Here is a 27,989-nt window from a genome sequence, read left to right as displayed (position 1 = left end):
GTTATTTTCCACTGTGCCCAGTTATGCAGTTGATTTGTGGCAGTGTTAATTTTTCCTTGCTTTTTATAAACATCTGTGTTTAAGATCACAGATCATTAACATATGAAATGAAGTGGAGGTGCATCATCACTGACCCTTGAGATACACCCCATTTAATTAGGTAACACCTTGATAAAGATTTAGTTTTAAGTTTCCTACTTAGTGATTAGGTTATTTAATGCATACAACGTGTTTATGATTACTTGGATAAGAACTGATTCATGTATTACAGCTGGTGACCTGAGCAGTTATCATTACAGCAAAGAAAACCCTGCTGCTCTTTGCTGCCTGCTTGTAGATTCTGGTTATAGTTTTACCCATGTTGTACCTTACATAAAGGGTAAAAAACTGAAGCAGGGTATAAGAAGAATTGATGTGGGTGGAAAAGTATTGACAAATCATTTGAAGGAAATAATTTCTTACAGGTAAGTAAATACAGAATGTGGTTTTTATTTCCATGCAAGGCCTTATTTCTGACTTGTTATTATCCCTTTGCTTATTATTTCAACAGACAGCTTCATGTTATGGATGAGACTTATGTTGTGAATCAAGTTAAAGAGGATTCATGTTTTGTCTCACAAAATTTTTATAAAGATATGGAAATAGCAAGCAAAAGAGGTCCAGAGAACACAATAATTCGTGACTATGTGCTTCCTGATTACACAACATTACGAAGAGGTTACTTGAAGCCCCCAAGTGAAAATCTCGATGACGGAGAACAGGTATGCAGAAACATTTTGATGGTATTTGTTTTACAAGATGGGAAATTACTTAGAATTCTATTTCTAATTACCTTTATGTTTGTATATAGGATGTTCATTTTAACTGAAGACATTGAAATATCTTGAAAACTAAACATTGGATAAAAAAAAATTATAATTCCAATTTGTTTGTCTCGAAGGGGGGCCATCCAATGATACCACACTTGACCCCCCACTCCAACCTGTGCATTTTTTATTACACATTATGATTCTACACAAAATGTGGGTACGTTTTGTCTGAAGCATTTTCTTCGTTCCACCACGGATGGTGCTGTTATCAAAGGAATAGAAATTGGTACACAATTGTAATTTATGACATGCTTCTCAATGACCTTTGAATATCCAAGGGCACATGGAACCCACCTCCATGCTGTGAGGGTGGAACAGGTCAGTATTTCATAACTTGTAATTGGAAACCCCATTCACAACATTATTTTCCTCCAACATATTGAGCAGGAGATGACTCAACGTGCTACTGTGGTTATGGCTTGAGACAAACACTACTCTTCTTTTCCATTTAGAGTAAGTGCTCAAACGTAGTACCACCAACTTCAATACACTTAGTGTTCTCCCCTCCTGTCCCTATCCTTGCTGCTCCTTCCCCACTGCCCCCTTCTACCTCTCTCTCGGTTTTCTTATATCGACTTGGTTATCCACCTGATTTCCTGTATTCTTTGCAGTTTTGCTTCCCTTGCCTTTTCTCTTTCATCATTTTTGGTCCTCTTTGGGATTTGACATCTGCTTCTAAATATTCTGTCTGTAGTGTGAGCCATTTGGCGAAGAACTCCCTCCCTGATATCTTCAGTGTGGATTCCTCTCCTCCCTTCCTTCCCCACTTTCTTCCCTGCCATAGCCCTCTTCTACCCCACTAGGTCACTAGCACATGCAGCCAGTTCATGTTGTGGGGCTGTTATGTACCCATTTGGATTACCCCCTGACAACACAAGGATCGCACTTCTGATACCTGAACTGTTGTCTCCCCATGTGTTCCTAGAAGTGGTTACTTGTCATTCTGGAGCATTGAATTCCCAGCAACAGTTGCTGTGCCACATGGCCTTTGCTGTGGCCGGGTGGCACCCATGGAGTGAGCCCCTGATTGGAGTGAGTGGTATCAGGGTGAATGCTTTGCACATGAAGTGTGTCTAGCTCAAAAAATCTGGCCATTCTCCTACGGCCATCTCTTCGGGTGGTAACAGATCATTGAACTCTGCTTCTTATGACCTACAGCCTTCCCTTCCTTGGTTACACCCTGGAAGGAGGTCCAGGTTCACCAGCTTGGAGTTAAGCACTTCCCTGCCACCTGGTCTGTACTAGGACAGATTGGGACACATTCACCTCCATGAGTCGCTATTTTTTGTGGAAAATATGAAAGACAAGTTCAGTGGAGTGGAGTTGCTCAGTAAGATGCAATCGGATTTCCTGCTGATCAAAGCTGCTTCTGCGGCCCAGTCTGCAGCTCTTTATGCTTATGATCATCTTGGTTATGCCCCAGTGTTTATTGCACCTCACCAATCTCTGAATCTGGTCCAGGGAGTCATTTTTTACTGGGACTTCATCGCTCAAACTGATGAGGAACTTCCCACTGGGTGTTCATTTTGTTCGATGTGTGCAGAAAACTCTTAAGGAAAACCATGCCAATACCAGTGCCTTTATTCTGGCTTTTGAGGGAGATACCCTCCCAGAGAAGGCAAAGGTTAAGTATTATTGGTGTGACGTGAAGCCGTGCATCCCATCATCCATGAGGTGCTTTCACTGCCAGCATTTCAGGCAAATGTCTTCCCGATGTATGGCGGACCCTCCGTGTGGTGACTGTGGTCATCCATTGCATGAGGGGAGCCTCTGTGTTCCACTACTAATGTGTGTAAATCGTCACAATCACCAGATTACAAGAAAGAAAAGAAGACTCAAGAATATAAGTCCTTGGATCATCTATTTTTCACTGACAGACTCCATGTCATGATTTGTACTTTTGACTCTGTTACATCCTTTCCCCTCCCTCCCTCTCCTGCGGTTCCCACAATCTCCCCTCCGATTGTCGATCTCCCTCTCTGGTTGAAGAAGTGCCCCCATTCTTCTGCACCTGATGATGATGGGGCTCCCTCCCGCCCCCCCCCCCCCCCCCTCCCCAGTGTGTCTCAGGCCAGAGGCCTGCTACCAGAACTCAGCCATGGAGCCATGGGACACACAGTCTGTGCACCCCGAGGTTGCCCACTCTCTTTCGGTTCCAGATCTTGCAGAAGCTTGCTCTCCCTCTGTGCCCTGCCCCCCTCAACCTTTGAAAGAGAGAAAGCAGAAACAAAAGTCCCGGGATAAGGCTGCCCAGTGTCCCCAGATGCGCCATTTCCCCTGTCACAACCGGAGTGTGACATCTTATTTGTGGATGTTACCCCATTGTCGTTGGTGATGGACGGTGTTCTGGTGGCAAAATTGGCTCCAGCCTGTTCGCCTCCCATCTGGATACCCGCTCCATGATTATTCAATGAAACTGTAATGGATACTACTGTCACCTCCCAGAGTTGCAATCCATTATTGCCTTTTACTTGGTAGCTTGTGTTGTTTCCCAGGAACTCATTTTACTCATTGACCCTTTATGGGTTCTGTGCTTTCTGTCAGAACCATTCAGCTCTTTGAGGGCTTCCAGTGGCATCTGCACATTGGCCTGTACAGATGTTGTGAGCATGTCTCCCATTTTACATCACATTGGAAGCATTTGCTCTTCAGATCCACGTGGAATCTGCCGTCATGGCTTGCAGTCTCTCTTTTTCTCCTGACAGGCCACCTACATCTACTGCCTTAACTGCCCTCCTTCAGCAGCATCCCCCTCCCTTCCTACTCCTTAGGGATTTTAATGCCCATCAGCATTTGTGGGGCAGTGTTTGTTCATCTACTGGAGGCTCCTCATTGATAACTTTTTGTGGGCCATGACCTGTGCCTTCTTCATAATGATTCCCGTACTCTTTTTAGTGCTGCATATGGACTTTCTCTGCCATTGATCTTTTGCTATCTTCCCCTCGCTTTCTTCCTTCCTTACACTGGTCGCCACATGATGACCTCTGTGATAGTGACCACTTCTGGTTGATTCTCTCGTTCCCTTCCTGCCTCCCAATGACCAGGTTTTCCCACTGGGCTTTCCATCATGCTTCCAGGTCGTGTTTTCACCTTCTTTGTCAGATTGTATTGATGAGGTCATCTGTGATCTGTCCAATAAGATAATCTGCATGGCTAGAATTTCCATTCCCTGCTTGACAGACCCTGTTCACTGTTGGCCAGTTCCATGGTGGAGCATGGCTTTTGGAACCACTATCCATGATCGTTATCATGCTTTGCAACATCTTAAGAGGCACCCGTTCTTCACCGGTCTTAGTACCTATAGATGGCTTCGTGCCAAAGCCCATTGCTTAATCAAACAGAGCAGATGTGTCTTTTGGGAATGCTTTGTCTCCTCTCCAGTTCTTTTGTCCCTTTGTCATGAGTATTGGCTACACTCTGTACCCTCCAAGGTTATCAGTGCCAGTCTTCCAGTCCTGGCCTTGCCCTTTCAAGTGGCCTTTGCACAGATCCATCAGTTCTCATGGAACACCTCGTGACCCATTTTGCAACGGCATTGGTGACAGCCTCCTACACAGCTGTCTTCCTCCACTGGAAACAGCAGACTGAAGCTTTCCACTTATGTTTTACCCCATGTCAGGCAGAATCTACACTGAACCTTTTACTGAATGGGAGCTTCTTCTGGTCCTCTCTTCTCACGATTCAGCACCTGTCCTCGACTCCATCCATAACCAATGGTTTAAACACCTCAAACCTCCACAATGGCAATACCTCGTGCAAGGTTTTAACTGTATTTAGCCCCAAGGCATTTTCGACCCTCAATGGAGAGACAGTATTGTGGTTCCTGTCCGTAAGCCTGGCAAGGATCTGTCGTCCCGTGATAATTACTTGCCCTTCAGCCTGACAGATGTCCCATGCAAGGTACTAGGATGAATGGTGGCTTGTCGGCTCAATTGGGTCCTTGAATCTTGAGACCTTTAATCTCCTTATCAGTGTGGCTTTTGGGAGGAATAGTTTCTGATTGATCATCTGCTTCAGTTGGGAACCACAGTTCAGCAGGCCTTTTCCCAGCACTGCCATCTTGTCACAGTTTTCTTTGATCTTCATAAGGTACAACACAGCTTGGCACCATCACATCCTCCTTACGCTCCATGAGTGGGGTATTCAGGGCTCCCTCCCAATTTTTATTCACAGGTTCCAGTCACAAGAGTTGCCCAGAGTCTGGGTTGGCACTGATCTCAGCTCCCCATGGATCCAGGAGAATGGCGCTCCACAGGGCTCTGTGTTAAGTGTCCTTTTTTTTCTAATCACTGTTAATGGTCTTGTGGGCTTTGCCAGACAGTTGGTCACCCCCTGCTCTTTATATGGATGATTTCTGTACGTTCACTAGCTCCCACATGGTGGCCTTTGTGGAATGACAGCTCCAGGGTGCCATCCTGTGCATTTCCACACGGACACTCTTGCACGATTTTCAGTTCTCTCCCTTTAAGTCAAGGGTGGTGCATTTCTGTTACCGTACGGCGGTCCATCCTGATCTGAAGCTCTTCCTTGATGCTCAACACCTGACCGTGGTCCCTCAGTTCTGTTTCTTGGGTCTTCTTTTTGACAACATACTTACTTGGTTGTCCCTTATCCGCCATCTGAAGTTTGGCTGTCTTCAAAAACTCAATGTTGTCCACTTTCTTGCCCACACCTCTGCAGGTGCAGACCCTTCTCCGCCTTTACCAGGCATTAGTTCTGTCCCATCTGGACGATGGTTGTCAAGCTTATGAATCAGCTGCCCCTTTCATGCTGCTCCTCTTTGGACATGGTTCACATCGTGGTATCCATTAAGCCAATGGTGCCTTTCACACTAGCCATGTTGATAGTCTTCTTGTTGACGCTGGGATCCGTCCCCTTTAGATTTGGCAGTCCAGCTCTTATTTTCTTATGCCATTAATACCCTGCTCTTCCCCTGCTCACCCTTCCTGTTCTACTTCTTTCACGGCTTTGGGCCATCTCCGACCATTGGGTGGGCCTACCAGTTGAGTTCTGTCTCGCTTCGCTCCACCATGACTTCCATCTCTGCTCCTTGTTCTCTTTCCCACATTCTCTCCTGACCATCCTGCTTTTGTTAGTTCCTTGACCATGGGTTTGGATGGGTCTCTTCTGGGGACCATTACTCCAATGGTGTTCCGTTGTTTGTTCCGAACACTCCCACAGGAGTTCGAGGATGCCATTGTTTTTTACACTGATGGCTCTGAATCCACTGATCATATGGGATATGCCTTCATGTCTTCTGTTGGCATGTAATACCACCTCTTGCCTGCCAAGTGTTGAGCGTTTACTGCAGGAATGATGGCCGCCTATTGGGCTCTCCATTTTATTAAATGGTTTTCCCTCACCTAAATTTTGTTATGTACAGACTCAATGAATGGCCTTCAGTCTATCGCTCGGAGTTTTTGCCGCTACCCGTTGGTCTCTGCTAACCACAACCCTCTCACTGAGCTTGGTGATGATGCTGTTTGGATGATTTCCTTTAGGTTCCTGGCCATGTATGTATTCCTGATAATGAACTTGCTGATCATTTGGCTGGGGTGGGCAACCACCTACCCCCGTCCTCCCAAGACCTTTTCGTGGAGCTTGACATCAAATCACTTTTTGCTCAATCATGGGCTGACTCTTGGGAAGCTACCCCATTCAACAAATTTTGCACAATGAAGGATACTACCACGGTGTGTTGTTCTTCCCTCTGCCTCTCCCACTAGGAATGTACCATCCTCTGGTGTCTTCAAATTTGCCATACTAGGTTGGCACATGGTTTTTAACTCTGCATTGAGGCCACCCCTTTCCTCCCCACCCCTCTCTGTAGTTGTGGGGCTGCGCTCATGGTGATCCATATTTTTCTAGATGGCCCCCGCCTTTTGGCCCTATACACTAAATATTACCTCCCACATTCCTTGGCCTGGGTGCTGGAGGACGACCCTTGCTTGGTTACGTCTGTCCTCAATTTCTTTCGTGAAAGTGATTTGTACTTACAGGTATAAGTCCTTGAATTTTCCTCTGGCATTTGAGTCCCTCAGTTATTGTAGACATTGGTTATGCAGGACTTGACCTTGCCTTCACACCTGCCAGGTTCTTCCTGCCTTTTCCCTCCGACGAGAGGACCCTCCAATGTGTGGTACTTGTGGTGTCCAGGTCACTGTGCACCACATTTTATTGGATTGTGTTTTATTTTCTGACCAGTGGGCCATCGCTCACTTGCCAGTGGATCTGCCATCGCTTTTAGGAAACACTCGAATGAATGTGGTTAAAGTTTTCAAGTTCTGTGACTTGTCAAATGTTTTTGCAAATATTTTATGGAGAGGGTCTTAATTTGCTCACTGGGTGAGACGCTCGCCCAGCCAATGACAATTTCTTGTGACGTTCTTGATGCTCTGTTTTCGTTTTCCTTATGTTTTACTTTCTTCTACGGCATTTTCCTTCTTTTCCTGTTTTCTTTGCGTGTTTGCTTAGGTTTTGCTAAGTCTGTCCACATTCATTTCTTTTAATGTGTGTCAGGGCGCTGATGACCTCGAATTTGAGCACCCGTAAACCCTAACAAACAAACAAACACACACACACACACACACACACACACACACACACACACACACACACACACTTTTCCCCTACATTTTGTCTGATGTGTTGTGCTGTTTTGCTTCCTCTTTTCTTGTGTCTTCTTCAACTGGTGTTGTCCCATTTGTATTGTGATAATGGTATTGTGTGGATGTCGGGACGGATCAGTGGTGGTGCTGGTACCCCACTGCATGCAGCGTTTCTGGACCACTTCTCCTCTTCCTGTTCCCATCCATCCCCTCTTGTTCTCTTCTCTTCCTGCTGCCCTGATGTCCCTTTTTTCCCTCTTTGTTTCCCCTTGACTGGACTGTGCGGTTTGTGTTGTTCCTCCCTTGATTTCTGCCATCCTAGATCCTGGAACTGATGACATCGCTGTTTGGTCCCCCCTTCCAAATCAACCTACCAGCCACCCACCCACCCACCCACCGACACACCCACCCCCCCACCCACCGACACACCCACCCCCCCACTCACCCAGCCGGCCAGCCAGCCAGCCAGGTAACTTAATGATTCACTTTTCAATTGACCATACACAAGACAGAAGCATATCTATGGGAATGTCAGCACAGGCATTCCTTATAGGGTTGACCATGTCTTCATGGCCTATTCACCCTTACTGGTACACCTTACCTTTTAAATATCCCAACAGGAAGAAATCCGGCATCATCAAATCTGGCAACCTAGTGAGCCAATTAATAGGGCCACCTCTGCTGATCCACAGACCAATGTAAACACAATCTAATACCTCTCCCGCTTCAATTGCATAATATGTTGGACAGCTGTCATGCAGAAACCACATACATTGTCAAATGTCCAGGGCAACATCATGCAGTAGTACTGGTACTTCCGATTCAAAAATATTTGATATTTGTATCCATTCAACATGCCATCGATAAAATATAGACCATTGAGTTTGTTCCCCATGATGCCACACAAGGCGTTAACCAACCAAGGATGTTGATGGTCAACTTGCCGTAACCAGTGGGGATTATCTACACTCCAGTAATGTGCGTTATTCCAGTTAATGCTACCAGTCTTTGTGAATATAGATGGATCAGAAAATAGTACCTCAGTGAAGAATGGGGAGTCATTTCCATTTGTTGATGTGCTCATTCACACATTATTACCGGATTATGGAGATCGGCACAACGCAGTTCTTGATGCAGTGACACGTGGTATGGATAATATTTATGATGATTCAGTATTGTGGCAATACTACCTAGGACATACTGGAATCGTGGTGTACTTGCTGGGTGCTTATCTGTGGGTTGTGGTGCACTGCCACTAGTACAACTATTTCATTATCTTCTCCTGTAACACATTTAATTCTTTTCCTTCTGCTGGTCTGTACGCTGCCATCAAACATAAAGACGTTCACAACCTTGTAGAAGAACGAACGAGAGCGAGCTTTCTCTGGAAAATGCTTGACATACAAGGTGACAGCAGCCACAACATTTCCCCTACATTCTCTGTAAATCAGGATCATTTCAATTTTTTCTTCTGTGGTTGCAATATTCATTGTCCAATTGCAAGTCTGTTACCCAAGTGACAGGTAGATGTGCTGGTAATAAACATTGCACAAGTATTGTAATGTTTAGAGCCGCTATCTGTTCTATGTCTGCACAATACGTGAGTTCCAGTTGCAGTGTACTGCCTGCTATGACAAGTTGTAGTTTTCTACATGGCCATAGTGGCATGTCAAATAGTCCCCTGTTTGATATGTTGGAGGAATACAACACTGCAAATGGGATTTCCAATTAGAAGTTGCGAAATACTGGCCTGTTGTAATCTCGCAACATGGAAGTGTGGTACCACATGCAATTGGATATTCAAGACCATTGAGCAGCATGTCATAAATTTCTATTCTTCTGATTACAGTACAATCTGTGGCAAAACAAAGATTTCAAAGTTTCCCCCCCACCACCCATGTGTGGGATGGGGTAATGGGTTGAATGGTTTTATTGGATGTCTCCCTCCAATACAAACAGATTGCATTTCTAACTTTTTTGGTGTGTTGGATAGTTTTCAAGCCATTTCAGTTAAAATGAATGCCCTGTATAAACAGATTAAAAAGTATTAATATTGTATTGAGGCTTCACTGACCTTCCTCCATAGTCAGTTACAGTGACCAGATGATAGGTACTCTATATGAAATTCAGTGAACAGAAAATTAACTATGGAGGAGCCAGGTGGAAGACTTAAATTTATTGTAGGGATGTGGGGAAAGGAGACAGTATACACAGTTTTTGTGCCACTTGATGTAGAGCATGTTTACAGTAATTGAGAGACCAAAGATATTCATAGATGTCCTTGTGCTCTAATTAGATTATTTGGTCAAAAGTGCGTATTGTGAAAAGGTGTGGGAAATGAGGATTTTGAACTATATTAAAGGAAATAAATCTTTTTATAAAATCATATTTAGTAACTTCGAGGAATCTCGCCGTCCTCACACAGGATGAGGCATCTAATATTAATATGGACACGGATGGAATATCCAGTCTCATGAAACACAGTGCCAGCATCACATGGGATGTGCTAGTTATATGGGCTAGTAATGTGATTTGCAGTGCTAGTTATGTGATTTCCAACTGTAGCACACTCCTGTGGCAGCTGTCAGCTGTATCTGGCTCCCAAGCCACACAATTTATTAACGAAAATGGATGCGTGTAAAATTCCTACATTGGCTAAAATGCTCCATATGCTAGACATATCCTGTTTTTAATTTATGTAAATAAAATTTTCAATATCCATTAACATATTATAAGACAAAAGGAAAGTCCCATATCCAGTCAACAAAGACATTAGCTTACAAAACTTCTCAAAAGCAGACAAATTCACTCCTGAGAGAGAGTGCACTTATATTTATTACATAACATTGAATGCTACAGAAAGTATTTCTATTAATTTAATAAGAAGGTCCCACATCCTTTTAGAAAATGTGAAGGTTGGAAAATAGATTTTGATACAGCAAGACACAAAAACACTAAAATTTGTTCCGTAACTTGGCACCTTGAGCAACGGTGCTTTGCTGAACTTTTATGACACATAGCCAGTGTTTTAGTTACTATCTTCTGAAGGTTTTAATTGCTGGTAATGTAATTAACTCACAGTTAAAATAACAAATTCTCCCAAGAACAATGCATTTGATGAATGTTCAATGTGCCATTGCCTTAAACTGGCACACTTTCATAACATGCAAATTATAACAAAAAAATAACAAAATACATGATTCATTAACCACCAGTATGATGTTTCCCATAACTTTACTACAAAAATTGTACAAATTGTGATGCATTTTTTCTAGAGATCCTAAGTGTGCTAATGGTTAGAAATAACGTATATTCATAGGGTGTATGTTATATTATAAAACCCGCCAGATGTAAGACATGGCCTTGAGGTCTTAATCTGGTCAAGTTAAATAAGTCATAAATAAGTTAACAAACAAACAAATAAATAAATAAATACAACTGAAAACTACACATACAATATGGAGTCTCTCAAGTTCTGCTTGTGACAGAGAGAGCGTTGATTTGTTTTGATTAATGCAAGGAGATGAAAACAACAGTGGTCTTACCCTACTGTTGTCCACACCAAAACTAATTTTATTGTGTTATTTTGCTTCCTGTGATTCTAGTAAAGATGATCAGTACCCTTAAAAAATAGTATAGTTCCTTATTAGATACGATTTCTTCAGGCTTTAATGATCAGTTTTTTTCAATAGGTAGTGGAGAGCTCCTCCATGTCCACACTAGCGTAGTGACCATCACAAAAATTCCTATTGTGACCTCTTCAATATGGTTAGCATTCCAATTGAGTAGTCACAGGATGTGGGTTTGTGATGATATCCATATGCCTGGACATGATCACCCACTAATACAATCCCATTGAGGAGATAGTTCACAGAAAGCAATTAAAAGGTAGTGGTTTTAAGGGCAGAGGAGAAAAAAAAAGGTGCCACAGCAAGCCCTGTGGGGACAAAAATCTTTGTTAATCTGGTCGGTTGGTGGGGGTACTGGGGGATTTGTGCCAGTAATGACAGCTCATGCTTGGGTGTTACGAAATGTTAGTGGAAAAGTATTACTGTTGTAGCTGGCCTCCAATGAAATCTACTGGGCCAGCTGCAGCATCAGCGTACCTGTAACATACCAATCATCATCTGAGTGGTAAGTAAAATTGGCCACTCATTGTGTGGAGTTTGTTTGTATCTTGTGTGTTTGGCTTCCCTACTTAACCTGAGTGGTTTGTTTTGGGAGTACAGCTACAAGTGCCAGTCAAATTTGCTGTAATACGTGGATACACTGATATAGCATTGTTTGTGTGCTCAAATTAAACCTTTCATAGGTGGTTAATTTTCTCTGAGTAGAAGTGTTTTTGCGTGGTTATGCTTCCACCTGTAGTTTGCCAGATTCAGGATATCAAGGCGGAATTCATTATGTAAACCCATGCTGCATTTGTAGCTTGGAACACTGCTTATGGTATATAATACCTTGGTCTGTATGACCTGCAGGTGTCACAGACGTGTTGGACTTGCGTAACTCCAGACTGGAGCTATGTATGTCATCACAGGCCTAATAAGTGTAATGTATAAGGACCTCAATACCCCCATATTCAGTGTACGGTGCCTGAGTACAGTTGTTTGAGCCTTGTGTGTGCCTTGTTGATGATGTGTTGTATGTCGTCCCCTCATGTGAGTTTCCAGTCCATCCAAACACTGTAGTATCTGACTTTTTCATGGCATGTGTGTGGAGTTATTTGTCTACATTATTGCTGTTTGTGCAGTTGTTTCAATCTACGTGTAAACAGAATTGCCTCACTTTTGTTGACATTTACCTCAATGTTCCATTTCTCCATCCAAGGCTCGATGGTTCTGTGTGCTGTCTATAGTCATAAGTTAATATTTGATGGTTTCCTGTCTTGTACTAGGATGGTAGTATCATCTGTGTAGATGGCAACTATCATGTTACATGTTGTTGGAATATCATTAATGTAGAAGTTAAACACGAGGGTCCCTACAATACTGCTTTGGGATACTCTGGCTTGAATAATGTGTCTTGTTGATTGTTAGTGCTAGAAGACGAGGAGGGGGGAGTTTTGTTAGTGAAATAATATAGGTGTGTGAGAGATGAGTCAGTCAGGAAAACCAACATCATGGAGTTAGTGGATGAGCTCATTGTGTCAGAGATAATTGAAGACTTTTCCAGTGCCCAGGACCACAGCCCCTTTTGCTTTGCTTGTGTTGCAACAATTTGTTATATATTCTACTACAAGGAATTGCTGTTGCATTGTAGAGAGGTAATTCCTGAAGGTGAATTGCTTTGGCATCAGAATGTCTTTGTTGATGCAGTGCCTAGTGAGTTGTTCTAGAATCACCATCTCAACAATCATATTAAGCGTGTTCAGCAGGCTTACGGGTCGGTAATTTTGTGGAAGGGACTGGTTTTCCTCTGGCTTCCTGAACATCAGGACCTCGGCTGCTTTCCAAAAGGCAGAGGATTGTTGGTTTCATAGGATGGCGTTCACGATGTGTATTAAGTATCCTATGGCTATATCTGTGAACCACTTGAGGACATAGTTTTGAATGCCTTCATGAGAGCAGGAGCTTCCCTAGCTGAGGAGTGATTTCATGTGCACTAACACATCTGATTTGTCTGGGTTACAAGTCGTGTAACCTCCTGGTCTGTTTCTAGTGTGAATATTGGCTGTGAGGTACCAGATTCAGTTGGAGAAATGAATGTTGCTAATTTCCTGGCCGTAGTTCCGCTTACTCCTCTGTGGAGTAAGTCAGCCTGTTTGGTCCTTGGAGAGTGGGTGTATGTCACTCTCTGGTGAAGGGTCAAGCTAGCTCCTACATTCCTGGTCTTGGGGCTGTTGTCATGGTGTGAAAAGTGGAATGGCGTCAGCTATTATGCTCTGAACTGCTGTGTTAAGTGCTCCAACAGCTTCATCAATTTGTGTCATTTCAGTAATTTTGTGCGTTTCTGGGATACGAGTATCAAGCATTTCCCAGTTCGCACACTTTTTGTTTAGTGTCTGGCATGGTTCTGTGTTCTGCAGTGTCTCTTTTGTGTGTAGTATTACTGTCATGTGGTTGAAGGCCAAATTGTTTTCAACTGCAGCATTGAGTGTTTGTGTGATACCTTTGATGGGGTCTATGTTTATCATGTGTGGCCTCTGTTGCCTGTGGTTGGACACGTGTGTGGGTACATTCGGCCCAAGTATGATGTAGTTCCAGTTTGTAGAATCTTCATACAGTTTTTTACCATTGGAGATTCATATTTGTGAGTTCTAGTCAAGCTGTTTTGAGTTAAGATCTCCAGCAGTAATGACTTGTGGTGCTACAATGAGTATGGTGCTGATATCTTTCATTATGATGTTATTTAGCAGATTGTACAGCAACATCAGTGTTGTCTAGGCTCCGCTAAACTTAACCCTGAGGGCAGTGGGCTCTAACCTTTAGACTTCAGGGAGCTCGATGTTTGTGTGTTTATTTTCTTTGTGTATTGTGATTGCTGTCCCACCTCCTGCTCTGTCACCTGGTTGGCCAGTATGATAGATGCAATAGCCTGTTGTTTGCGGGGGCTTGAGCAGTGTCTTGTCCACAAGAGTGATCCGGATGCCCTCCTGCTCCATGAATGTCACTAGTTCAGTCCTTTTTTGATAGATCCCATTTTTGTTCCAGAAAAGGATCTGTGGCTGTGTTGTACTGTTTGCGTGGGCGGGGAGTGTATTGTCCGCTTACAAGTGGTGCAAATGTTCTGAGGAAGTCCCTTGCGGCAGCCCACTCCTGGCCATGAGTAGCTGCATGTCGAAGGCAATGATCTTGCTAAGAAGTATTTCCAACTTGAGGGTGGGCAGTAGTGTTGCCACTAATACTCTGAAGAAGTGATGATTTGCTGGTGTCTGCTTGTTAGTTGCTGGGTGTGTGCTGCTCGGTTGTTTTTTCTTGTGTAGATGCACTCTGTGGGCAGCCTTGTGTGTTTGGTGTGCAATTTGTATCTGTTGACATCTGTGAGGCAGCTATTGTGAGGGGCGTGTGTAGTAGTTTCACTGTCTGAGCTGTGCGCCTGTATTTGGCTGTTCTGTTTTGGTTTGATTGTTGTGTTGTGGGAGTGTTCCACTTTTTATTTGAAGTGTTTCTCCTCCTCCTTTTATGGGGTTTTGCTTTCCCTTGTGTCAGGACATTTGTTGCGTTTGTCTGGCATTGCAGTCCTTGGGTTTAGGTATTTTTTTTGTGTTTTGAGTTGTGTCATGGAATTGAAGCTATGATCAGATATGTACTTTCAGTATTTTATGCCTAAGTGCTCCCTTGTAGGACCCAAATAATCTGTGGCAGAGCTTCACAGTGGAAGACAGCCTACTTTTAGGGACCTCTTCCTCTATACCCATTGTGTGTAGGTGTTTCTTAAAGTTCCCATGGCCAGTCATTAGTTCTGCCATGAGTGTGATCTATCTCCTGCTCAAGTTCAAGGTTACAAAGGTCTTGAAACATGGCCTTTAGTATCATTAGCTTGCCATGTTTCTGTTTCGGGATCAAAGTCCGGTATTCTGTGTGCTGCATTCTGCTAGGTGCTGATAATGGTGTCCCACATGAAAGTGCCTTACCTCCATCTCCACAGTGACCACTTGTCATCTGATGCTGTTCGTGCCCTTTATATACCCTACCCAGCCCGGGCTTCGGCTGCCATAGGCTGCAGTGGTGTTTGTGAATTGCATTTGTGTTTGCATTTGCACGTGTTATGTGTGTGTGTGTGTGTGTGTGTGTGTGTGTGTGTGTGTGTGTGTGTGTGTATGGGTGGGGAGAGGGGGGGGGGGCAGTCATTGTGGATTTCCAGTTGTCCATCTCATCAGACTGTGGAGTATCCAGATTTGTGTGACATTTGGATGTGACAGTGGCCCGTATGTTGGACAGCACAGGGACATGAGGGCTGGAATATTTGTCGTCAAGGTTCTGGTTGACCAAGACAGACCAGTTGTCATACTGTGGACAAAACACATCATAATTTCTTCACACATGAACATGCCATTCGAAATCAAGTAATGGACTCCCTGCAATGTTCTGTTTCGTTCCATACCATCTGTCTGAGGCTAGCAGCAGATGGACCAGGGACTAGGCTGCTCTTAATACAACACAATTAGTTGCCTTTCGGGTGGTTACATAAACAGAAAGCGTGAACCCCTGATGAATGCCATTCCATTATGTCCAGTGACGAATCGTGGTCCTGCACTACTCTGGAAGACAGTCATTGATGAGTATAGTGGTGAGCTGATGGGAGATCTCATTCTTCCAGTGTCTTGGAGAGGCACATTGGTGTAAGGAGCAGCAGGTCACAGCTGGTAGTGATTGACGGAATTCCAACGGCACATTAGAATGTCACAGCAGCCTACGTCCACATGTGTCAATATTGTGGTGCCAGTTTCCAACAGGACAGTGTTTGTTCACACAGTGCACATTTCTCCTTGAACCTTCTGTGTGACGTTGAAGAACTCTCATGACCAGAAATCCAACTCTATCCTTGTGGTAAATCGAAGATATCAAGAGCCAGTTTACAGAAGTTGTGGATCATCTTGTCCCAGTAGATGATGTAATAGCTGTATGACATCCTTCCCAGTCAAATCAATGCATACATTCAAGCTAGAGGGAGTGCAACATCATGTAGATAAGTGTGCATGTACTACCAAATTGTTCATAAATTTTACTCTTTTGTAGTCACTAAAATAACATCATGTATCTTTTCAGTCCATGTAGTTTCATTTCTTTACCTCCTCCCCTTCTGGGTGTTTCACTATTTTGTCAGATAGTGTATCTACATAAATAAAAGTCAATTGTAGCATGCGTACAAGACCATCACTTGAGAACAGCTCAACCAGTTTGGCTGATTTTGTGTGTGTGTGTGTGTGTGTGTGTGTGTGTGTGTGTGTGGACAGTTCTGCTGTTGCATGTTTTCATAACAACAAATTCTGCATTGAATATTGATATTTTGCAAAAGAGAGTACAAATGAAAACAATATTTCAGTGTATTGTCAGTGGTGGTCATATCTCTGGAGTGTTGCAATGATTGAATTGATCTCAGTTGGTGGTAATTTGGTGTCTTGAAAACATTTAACTGATTTCAGTTTGTGGTTTATTTATTTGGGAAAAATGTCACCAGGTAGGCATCGAAATGTTGGTCAGCTTACGCCCAGTGCAGGCCAACTACATGATCATCGATTCAATGAGACTGACGAAGAGCATAGACAGCATTTGGAGGCAAATCGAATAAGAAATGTTTATGGCTAACTTTGTAAACCTACCTGTTTATAGATTAAAACCAAGCAAAGTGCCACCATTAAAGCTACTATCCTCACAGATCCAGCTGCTGGGTGGGCTCTCTGATACCCCGTGTATTAATGATTCCAACCGATTTCCCCATTCATTATGACTTCTATTCCCAAGCATGGATCCGTTTGAAATACCAAAAAATTAGATCAGAGAAAGGGGGGAGGAGCAGATGGACAGTAAAGGGGGTAGGAAATGGGTATAAAGAATGGGAAGGAGGTTATGGATAGAATGAGTGTGTGATAAGAAATGTACAGGGAACAGAGATAGGGGGAAGGAAGAGCAAATGGAGATGAACAGAGGAGCAAGGGGGGAGGGGGGTAGAAGGGAATTAGGACGGTTATCCAATTTCCATGCATTTTTATCGATTGGGAAGCATTGCTGTGTTCACTAGTTTCGCGTAAAAGTTTTTGTTGTATTCAGAACAGAGAAAAATTCATCTGCTTCAGATGTAATTGTTATCATAAGAATCACATTCGGAAGTTTAATTTTGTCATTAAAAGTGACCCCCAATTATTTTTCACCAAGAATTGCAGAAATGAAACAGAGACTTAAGAGTTTGAAATTACTTGCGTGTGTTTGAGGTTCTATTTTCAGTTCACTGCGTTCCAGGAATGGATACATTTCACAAAACATTGCAGTGTCATATCTGGGAATTGGCTTGGATACTGACAAACTTTGAAGAACTGAATAAATTAGTTGTAACAAGGCACCCTGTAGAGTCACTGTTCACCAGCCTGATAGAGAATTGTGCTACATTCTTCTTTTGCAGTCACCAATTTTGGAATTTCATTTCTCTGTCTGTCTTTGTCTTTCGGCGGGATACAGCGCCACTCAGCACTTGGAAATTCCAAAATCCATGATTCTTCAAGCTATGGGGAAAATAAAGCAATTTCCCTAAGTAGTTTCACTGAATTTCCACAATATTTTTTTTTCTTTCTTTTTCTTGATTTGCAAGACATTGCACATTTCAGAACGTGTGACCAAAGTCGGAACTGCAAACTGATTATCCTGTGTTACATATGCAAAAAGAGAACTTGTTGCAGTGTTGGTATCTTAATTGCAACGAGTGAGAGAGAACTGTATCTCATCTTTGCTGTCCACACTTCCAGCTTCAAAGCGTAAGGTACCTAGGGGTCATATAGAGCACTGTAAATATGGATTAATGTAGGAGTCGTGTGTAAAATTGTCAAAATAACCATGGAGGAAGAGGAACTTTCTAATTAGGTTCAACAGCTGGAAAGTGAGGGGGGGGGGGGGGGAGGGGAGTCAGTCTTCATAGTTACACATCAGAGCATTGCTCCAGTGCAGTGAATAGGAGATCATCCTGCACCCTCTTGGTCTCTTGGCTGTTGTCGATGATGTCGGTGATTGCTTTACAGACTCATTGGGGACACAACAGGATTATTCTCATGGCGCATGCCAGGTGAACCATGAAGGTAAGACCAGAACACTACTCCCAAATAGGGGAGAGGATATCCAAGTACTAAATAGTGATCTGTCAGGCAAGTTGTAGTATGCAGAAATATTAATTCTTTGTGTTGTAATAAACAGACCAGATTAAAACTATTACATTATAGTTAACATTTGTCAACTCCTTACACCGCTCTCTGGTGTCTTCAGAGAGAGAGAGAGAGAGAGAGAGAGAGAGAGAGAGAGAGAGAGAGAGAGAGAGAGAGAGTTCATGAATTGTGGCCTTGGTGTTCTAATCAGAGAAGCATTTGATTCAAACAGTAAATCATTTATCATTAAAGCCCAGAGAGGTATCAACAGCTACACCGGCAGACTAAAAGCCACCTTACAGCCTGTGACAGAAGGCATTTCTGGTACCACTTTCACTTCACCCTAATCCCACCTACACTCATAAATGTTACTTGGGAAGAATGAACATAGGCAAGCCTCTATATTATCTCAAATTTCTGCAATTTTCTCATTGTTGTTTGCATAGGAATGACATTGGGTTCTTTAGCAGAAAATGTAGATTGAAAAAACAATTATACTGGTAAAAGTTTAATACAGTCTTTTTGTTTGGTACAGTGATTGCACTGAATGTTCTTACATAAATCCAGATAATAGTGTGAAGTATGTCCTGGTATTACTACTAACAAGAAGTCCTACTTGAACTTTAATTGCTGTCTGATAACAAGCAGAGGCCTGAGTCTGTTTCACTTGCACTTGCAACACTATCTCAATTAAACTGACTTCAGATGTAGACTGAAATCTGACAATGCTGGAGCCCGAACACTCTTTGCGGCAGCTTCGTATGGCATGGTACATGACGCTGGCACCCCTGATCCAAGGGCATGTCTTTCAGGGAGCCGACAGTTGGAAGAAGTGCTCAGTCATGGCTGCCTCTCACAGTAATCTGCATAACTGCCATTGCCAACTCTGCATAGTGGAATGGTACCTCCTGCATGTTGTTGATCGCTGATGATACCACACTCATTTTGATCCCTTTGTGATTCATATCTGGGAGTGAAGTAATATATTACCCACCACTTTTTGGCATATACTCTCTTGGAATTTAACAGTGGCAACATGGTCATAATAGCATATGAGTGGAACACTGTTCTGAGGTGGCAGGCAAATCATGCCCTTGTGATTGAGTGCTCACTGCCTAGTGTTGACAGTGGAATGACGTGAGGCTTTCTTGTCTGTATTAACATCTGTGTTTGTGCCACTGCTTTACTCCAGCCGGTATAGAAGGTCCCTGTATGACCGGAAGTGTCCTGTCAAGTAACAATGATGGTGAACTGGCGAGAGGATGAAGGCTAGTGGCTCTGGTATGTGTAGCTCCTCCAATGTGAAATCAAATGATAGAAGAGGCAGAAACTCTGGTTCTAACTTTGGGTAAGCTTACTCTTTGTGTACTTTCAGGTTTATGCAGCCTAGGAAAATATAGGATATTTCTCAGATATTCAGCTGAGTGACATTATCCAAAAGGCACAATATTTCAGCAAGCCAACTTTTTGTCATCTTCAGGTGATCCTGATGACTGATGGTTTTCTGCTAGGTGCTGCTTCTATATCCCCTTCCCCCTGCCCACAGCTCCCAGCCGACTGGCTCTGGGTACAATCCTGGTATGGTGATGGGGAAGTGTGACATTGGGGCTCAGTTCAGTGTCGCAGCCAGTGCTGGATGCAGACCTCTGCCATTGTGATTAAGTTGGATCCTCGTCTTTCTCATTTGCTGTGATGGAAGCAGATTTCCTTATAGATTGTCCCTATGCTTTGACCATCCTCAACACTGAGTCCCAGGACATACTTAACTGAAAGCAGCTGTCTTTATTTATTAGTTCAGCATTTAGTCAAATCTATACATCCTCTTTTAGAATAAACCCAAGAAGGTCTTGGTTTGTTGCAACACTTGGTCCCATCGTAATCCGTAGCATGCACATGGGAGTGCAGTCCTCTGCCAGATCAGACTTTGTCAGCTGTCCGTTGTCTGTGTGGTGTTAATGCTCAGTGCATCTCTTCTGTATCATCTGGATAGTCTGGCCTACATACATTTTCCTTCTGGTTTATGGAGTCCTAGATCACCCTTGATTGATCGCAAAAAGGCTTTAAACTTGACTGGTGGGCATAACACATACTTAATGTTATGTTTCTGGAGTATTCTTCCAACTTTCGCTGATGTGTTCCTGACACATGAGGTAATCGTCTTTGCAACATTTTCCTCTTCTTCCCTCGCTTCCCGAGCACAGGGTCCCAGGTTCGATTCCTGGTGGTGTCAGGTATTTTCACCTGCCTTGAGATGACTGGGTGTTTGTGTTGTCCTCATCATTTCATCATCATTCATGAAAGTGGCGAGTTTGGGCTGAGCAAAGGTTGAGAATTTGTACGGGCACTTATAACCGTGCAGTTGAGTGCCCCACAAACCAAACATCATCATATCATCATCATCATCATCATCATCATCATCATCATCTTCATCCTCAGCAGGCTTCCTTGGTCTTAAGGACCATTCTGTCTAGCAGTTGCTGTAACAATTCATATGAAACAAGGCCTGTAGGAGCTGCAATTCAGCTTCTAGAGTAGTGGCTAGCATTGCTGACTCTGGATTACACGGCCCCAGGTTCGATTCCCGGCCGCATTGGGGATTTTCTCCACCTGGGAACTGGGTGTTTGTGGTGTCATCATCATTCATGAAATTGGTGAGTCTGGACTCTGTAAAGACTGGGAATTTGTACGGGTGCTGATAACCATGCAGTTGAGTGTCCCACAAACCAAGCATCATCATCATCATCATCATCATCATCATCATCAGCTGCTAGACTGTTAGGGTCCAAGATTTTGCATGCTCTTTGCACTGTTGTACTTACAGCACCTTGTCATTGTGAAGGGACTTGACAGTTGGAGGTGTGTAAGTACAAATCTGTATGTGTCAGGTTATGGTAGATGCTGTGTCATAGTGTACCATCTGGTCTGGTCATGAGCACATGCATAATTGAAGTTGATTATTTTTTTGTATTGCCGTCATGAATTTTGTCGGTACTGGGAAAGGAGTATGACACCTACAGGAGAACTGAAGATGAATCTACCAACCAAGTGAAGAGGAAGACCATAGAGCTTCTCCAACACACACATTGCCAGGTAAGACAATGATGAAGAGACTTCATCCACAGGCAGCTGTACCACATACATTTTATGGTCTATCTGAAGTGCCATTCTGCCCAGTTGCCAGCAACATTGGTACACCACTCTGTGCAGAAAATGCCAGTACCACATATGAAATTCCATCCATTTCATCCAGTAGCTCCAAACTTCCAGCTGGGCCAAGAAGTCCTCTTGTTGAGCTTTTATGTGGTCTCCTCTTTACAAAATCACCCGTAAGAGACTCCTTGGGAGAATAATTTGGGTCAGCACTTACAAAATTGTTTGAAGTTGTGCTCTTGTCAATATACTTTCTGTTCAACTGAAATTACTGCAAACTGACAATATAGTAGCGACAGGTTGCTCTCTCTCTCTCACCATTAGTGGCCAACATGTTTGTAGAGGAATTTGAAAAAGAAACTCTCGATTTGGCAATCTACAAGCCTTCGTTCCTTTTTCAGTACTTATATGATACATTCGTGATGTGCCTGCTTGGACATCATCACCTGAAAAACTTCCCGTAACACCTGAATTTACTGCACCAGAACATCAAAGTCATGATGGAGACAGAAGAAAGTAATAAACTTCTATTTTCTGGATATATTTGTGAGGTAAAAACCAGATGACACTCTAGATCACAGCGTCTATCATATATCGACACTAACAGATTTGTACTTGAATGCCTCAAGCGTCGTGCCCCTTGACAGTGAGAAGGTGTTTTAAGTGCACTAGTGCACACAGCATGTGAAATCTCAGACCATAAGAGTATAGCAGTCAAGTTGCAGCACCTATGGGCTGTATGAATGGTTACAGCAACTGCCAGATACAGTGGGCTTTTAAGACCAAAGAAGCAGAGATCACAGCCCACTGAGGACGAAGAGAAACCTGCTGTGATGGATTATCCCATACATTAGAAACACATCAGCAAAAATAGCAAAAATACCCTGGAAATTTAATATTGAATGCGTGTTCTGCTCACCAGCCATGATGAAAGCCTTGTTGGGATCAGTCAAGGAGACCTAGGACTGAGAAAACTGGGAGGCTACTGCATCCCGTGCCTGTGTGGTAAAATGTATATAGGCTGTAGGCTATCTGGATGGTAAAGGAGAGATGCACTGACCAAGTACACTGTGGCAGAGCACCGCATCTCTCACAGATATGCCATGAATTGCTATGGCACCAAGTTGTTGCAACAATCCAACACCTTCTGTGATTGTATTCTAAAAGCGACTGTAGAGATCCAAGCCCGGGCAATGCATGGTGGCAATCTATATGGAAATCCACTTCCGTCATTGCAGCGGAAGAAGACGTGGCCACATTGTCACTGCACCGCAGAGATCTACAACTGGCGATGACTACGGCATGACTGATGATCTCAAATTGAGCCCTGATGTTGCATTTCCCCCACCATCACTCCAGATCTGCGTAGCTGGAGGCTGTTAGCAGGTAGGGGGTATATAAAGGTAATGTCCAACAGAAAACAGTCAGTCATCAGGAATGTCTAATCATGATAAGAAGTTAGCTTGCTGAAATATCACGCCGTCTGGATGAAGCCATGTGACTGAAAACCTGAGAAGTAAAAGATTACTCTCGTTGAGGCATGTTATTGTGCAGAAGCTGATGAGGCTTAGTGGCTTGGCTGGAGACTGGTTGTCATAGGTTCACCTCCATTGGCTTCCAATGTTTGTTTTGAAGGCTCACATGAAATGTTGAGACATAGCTGAAGATTATTATGGAGAACTGCTTGGCATGGGTAACAGAAATTGTCCTTTGAATGTAGCTGCTGTAGGGATGAAGATGCTTGGCATGCCACAGTTGCTTCATCTAATTGGTCTCCATGTAGTGGCTCCTGCAAGCTGTGATGATGCTCAGTATCCACCCTAGCCCCTGTTTATGTGGTCCATTTGCATAGGCCCATTCACTAGCACCATGCCAGGTGTTTTGCTATCTTCTTTATGTGGAGGCGTTGGTGTGAGGATATTTTTGATTTGATTTTTGAAGGTGTTAACACGTTCTGATTCCCTATTTGAGGTAGTGAATAGTGAGGAATGGCGGTGCACAGATACGTTTATCCCATTTCTGATGTAAAAGAATTACAATGGGTCTGTGAAAAGTTGACACCATTCTATACCTGGGCTTTATGGAGTCCTTATCAGGGGAAATAAATTTCTTAATAAGTTTGAGTGTTGCTTGTGTTGTTGAAGATATGTTGTGAACTATATGTAAGCTCTTGGAGAATACATCAACATTCACCAGCCACATTTTGCTGGGAAATGGCTAGTATAATCAATTACCAATGGGTGCTGGGGTGTCTGCAGCATGGAGCCAAAGTTTAGCAAGCTGCATACTGGCAAGTTCGTATTACTTGCTAGATGTTTTCTTTGTCAGTAGTCATGATGAAGGGCCAGCTCTTTCATGCGGGTTATCCTCTAGTAGTCTTGATGCAGTAACTTGAAGATGCGTTTGTGTAGAACTGGGAAAATGGTCTACAACATTATCAGATGTATATTGTCCTAAGAACACCTCAATCACAGTTTCACTGTTGGGATGGTAAAATAAATACTTTAAGCTCTCAGGTTTTCAAATCAAATCAAATAAAATCACATCCGATGCAGTCCCCAACAATCAGTCTTTCCTTCTGAGCCCATATGGTAAGTCTCCCTTGACACACAGTTTTGGGTGACTTTCCTGGAATCGACCCCTTTTCCTAGACATCTCCAGTCCTTTTCCTTCATCCCTCTTCCTTCCTCTTCAACCCTTCTGCCTGTAGAAGAAGCCACTGGCTCCAAGAGCTTGTCAATTACAACCATCTTTTATGTGTGTGTTCTTATGCCCTTGTTGGTCACTAGAGATGATTGCTCTGAGAACTGTGTCCACTGCGTTTGACTCAGCCATATCCTTTGCTGTGAATGGGAATCCATTCAGGGTTTGAAAATTATCCTTGTTGGTGTAAAAACACTGTGCTCCGACTGTGGAACCTCTATTTGGGGGCCTTAGGCAGGTAGGACGTGGTATCCACATGTGCATGCTATTATGATGGATGGTTGCAGAGGTGACGGTGATAACTGCATAGACGAAGAGCCCAGTGTTGGAGGTGGATGTGAAATATCATAAGAGGCGCCCCCCCCCCCCCCCCCGCCCCCCACCCCTGGTTTTTATTTGTCTGTAAATTAGTTGTGAAAAAGTTGTGTTTTTTTTATTTGTAAGCATCAGGCCTCCCTTAACCATCAGTATTTTTATGTAATAAGATAGCAAGTATTTCATGTTCTGATAAATCAGTTACTGAGGTATTTACCTGAATCCTAAATACCCATACTAGCTGCTGATTTAAGGGATCATGTTAAATGGTGAAAGGCTTGTTGACAATGGGATGTCCATTGACTTTGGATGTCAGTTTTTGAAGGTTGTTTTGAGAATTAGCCAAGTGGACACTTGTTGTTCATATTGACAGCTGTCCTGCTGCAGATAAAATTGTTACGCAAATGACTGGCGGTGCCTTATGTTACACTACAATGATTTCCATCAGGCAGGACTTTTATTTATTGACATGAAATATTGTACAAAAATTCCAGTACCACAGTTCTTGTGATACATTTTGAATAATGTATATTTTACTAACAATGAAACAGTTCCATGTTTATTATTGTCACAAAAATGCGAAGGGTGTATTCTTACAGAAGGTACACCTGGTAAAAGAAAAATCAGTGCATTCAGGCACATCACAGTAATTACTAGTTTTATACCTAAAAACAAAGGTATATTTTTCCCATGTGGAATGTTTCCCTCTATTAATTCATATAATTACTAGTTTTATTAGACATAATAGGGGTGGAGTAAGAAATGGTCACATTGTGCTGCATAGTGGACGTTCTTGATCAAATTCGTAAAACATGATGACAGACACTGACAGTGCACAAATGATTGAAGTTTAACAATAATGTTGCACTGATAAAACTTGACATGACAAAAGAGTTATTGGTAACTCTTGAAAAATTCTTTACATTGTCTAAAAATTTCTGTATTGTGGGTCTAACTCTCACCATTAGTTCTGGGTGGAATTTGAATTATATTAACAGTCTTTTCGGCCTCCTCCTGAAGACAGCAGTGTCATTACATCCAGCCCAGGAATCCAACAAAAGCAGTGAATTATTTTCTACAGCTGGTAAGAAGTCGTTTCAGATGTAGTATTGAAAAATATTCTGACATTTTTTCAGATTTTGCTACATCAATTACAATATGTTTGCAACTAAACAGTCCTCTCTCTCTCTCTCTCTCTCTCTCTCTCTCTCTCTCTCTCTCTCTCTCTCCCTCCCTCCCTGCCTGCCTCCCTCCCTCCCTCCCTCTCTCTTTTCCTCTGTATTGCTTAATTTGTCTTGAGGTCCCAAAAGACAGATATAAAACTTCGGAAACAGTAATCCATAGATACTTATCACTTCCATTCTTAAATATGAATATATCACAGTATTGATCGACCACACAATCAACTCTGTTTTTTATTCACTCAAAATGGTAAAGTGCAGCTTGCATGCTGTTCTTGCACAAGATCTGCAAAACCTGAATGATTGTCTTTACACGCAGGATTTCAGGGGATAATGAGGGGCTGTGAATTTGTCTGTAGTATTATCTATTATCATTATCTTGTCTACACATTTACTTGAAGTAAACTTCGTAATTTTGCGACTTTCCTTTCTGTATAATTTTCTGAATTTGTTTAACCATGTCGAAGAAGTCTGGAAATCAGTAGCATTCATCTCACTTGCAATTCAGAGGGCCATTTCTCTAGATCTCCCTTGGCAACAATTCATAACAATCATTGTTTGAATCCCAGTTCACGGAATCATCAGAGTTGTTTCCTTTTATTCTAATATTTTCACAATTTCAAATGAAGTGTCATCATAATTTGAATGAATGCTCAAGAAATGAACTAATAAATAACATGTATGCATGTCTTTAGGAGAAGTATGTGATTTGATGGTGTACCACATTCTTAGCTTTGTGAAGTTGAAAACCAAATTACTGTGAAACTCTGGAACCTGCACAAAGACAGATGCTGTTAGCAAGCATATAGAAAGGAAACACGAAGAAAATTAATTTAGTTTTACTTCCATTGGTAACATTTAGCGATACTGCAAAGGCAGCTGTCAGTTATTGTGGATATTAAATGAGCTGCAAATTAGAACAAATTGTAACTGTGAACAACTGTCAGTGAAATTATCAATGGAAACTGAAATTTACTTTGCAAATTATGATCGTGTTGTGCTTTGTTATCTACAGGGTTATTACAAATGATTGAAGCGATTTCACAGCTCTACAATAACTTAATTATTTGAGATATTTTCACAATGCTTTGCACACACATACAAAAACTCAAAAAGTTTTTTTAGGCATTCACAAATGTTTGATATGTGCCCCTTTAGTGATTCGGCAGACATCAAGCCGATAATCAAGTTCCTCCCACACTCGGCGCAGCATGTCCCCATCAATGAGTTCGAAAGCATCGTTGATGCGAGCTCGCAGTTCTGGCACGTTTTTTGGTAGAGGAGGTTTAAACACTGAATCTTTCACATAACCCCACAGAAAGAAATCACATTGGGTTAAGTCGGGAGAGCGTGGAGGCCATGACATGAATTGCTGATCATGATCTCCACCACGACCAATCCATCGGTTTTCCAATCTCCTGTTTAAGAAATGCCGAACATCATGATGGAAGTGCGGTGGAGCACCATCCTGTTGAAAGATGAAGTCGGCGCTGTCGGTCTCCAGTTGTGGCATGAGCCAATTTTCCAGCATGTCCAGATACACGTGTCCTGTAACGTTTTTTTCGCAGAAGAAAAAGGGGCCGTAAACTTTAAACCGTTAGATTGCACAAAACACGTTAACTTTTGGTGAATTGCGAATTTGCTGCACGAATGCGTGAGGATTCTCTACCGCCCAGATCCGCACATTGTGTCTGTTCACTTCACCATTAAGAAAAAAATGTTGCTTCATCACTGAAAACAAGTTTCGCACTGAACGCATCCTCTTCCATGAGCTGTTGCAACCGCGCCGAAAATTCAAAGCGTTTGACTTTTTCATCAGGTTTTAGGGCTTGTAGCAATTGTAAACGGTAAGGCTCCTGCTTTAACCTTTTCCGTAAGATTTTTCAAACCGTCGGCTGTGGTACGTTTAGCTCCCTGCTTGCTTTATTCGTCGACTTCCGCAGGCTACGCATGAAACTTGCCCGCACGCGTTCAACCGTTTCTTCGCTCACTGCAGGCCGACCCGTTGATTTCCCCTTACAGAGGCATCCAGAAGCTTTAAACTGCGCATACCATCGCCGAATGGAGTTAGCAGTTGGTGGACCTTTGTTGAACTTCGTCCTAAAGTGTTGTTGCACTGTTATGACTTACTGATGTGAGTGCATTTCAAGCATGACGTACGCTTTCTCGGCTCCTGTCGCCATTTTGTCTCACTGCGCTCTCGAGCGCTCTGGCGGCAGAAACCTGAAGTGCGGCTTCAACCGAACAAAACTTTATGAGTTTTTCTATGTATATGTAATGTGTCGTGACCATATGTCACTGAATGGAGCTACAGTGAATTTATGAAATCGCTTCAATCATTTGTAATGGCCCTGTATTTTACTTATGTACTGTC

General features: G+C 42.8%; 1 protein-coding gene across 6 annotated transcripts in view; it reads left to right on the top strand.

Moving 5' to 3' along the window:
• The window catches only part of LOC124612255 (actin-related protein 6), a 112,267-nt gene that overhangs the window by 61,432 nt on the left and 22,846 nt on the right, over positions 1 to 27,989 (top strand). For all 6 annotated transcript variants that reach the window (XM_047140337.1, XM_047140341.1, XM_047140343.1 and 3 more), the window contains 2 exons: positions 272 to 464; positions 551 to 761. In XM_047140337.1, coding sequence (XP_046996293.1) covers positions 272 to 464; positions 551 to 761 — 404 coding nt within the window. The remainder of the gene's footprint in view (positions 1 to 271; positions 465 to 550; positions 762 to 27,989) is intronic.

This window comes from Schistocerca americana, chromosome 4, assembly GCF_021461395.2.
Source record: "Schistocerca americana isolate TAMUIC-IGC-003095 chromosome 4, iqSchAmer2.1, whole genome shotgun sequence".
NCBI lineage: Eukaryota > Metazoa > Arthropoda > Insecta > Orthoptera > Acrididae > Schistocerca > Schistocerca americana.
Note: the sequence above shows the minus strand (reverse complement) of the source record. Positions and strands in the feature narration are given on the sequence as shown.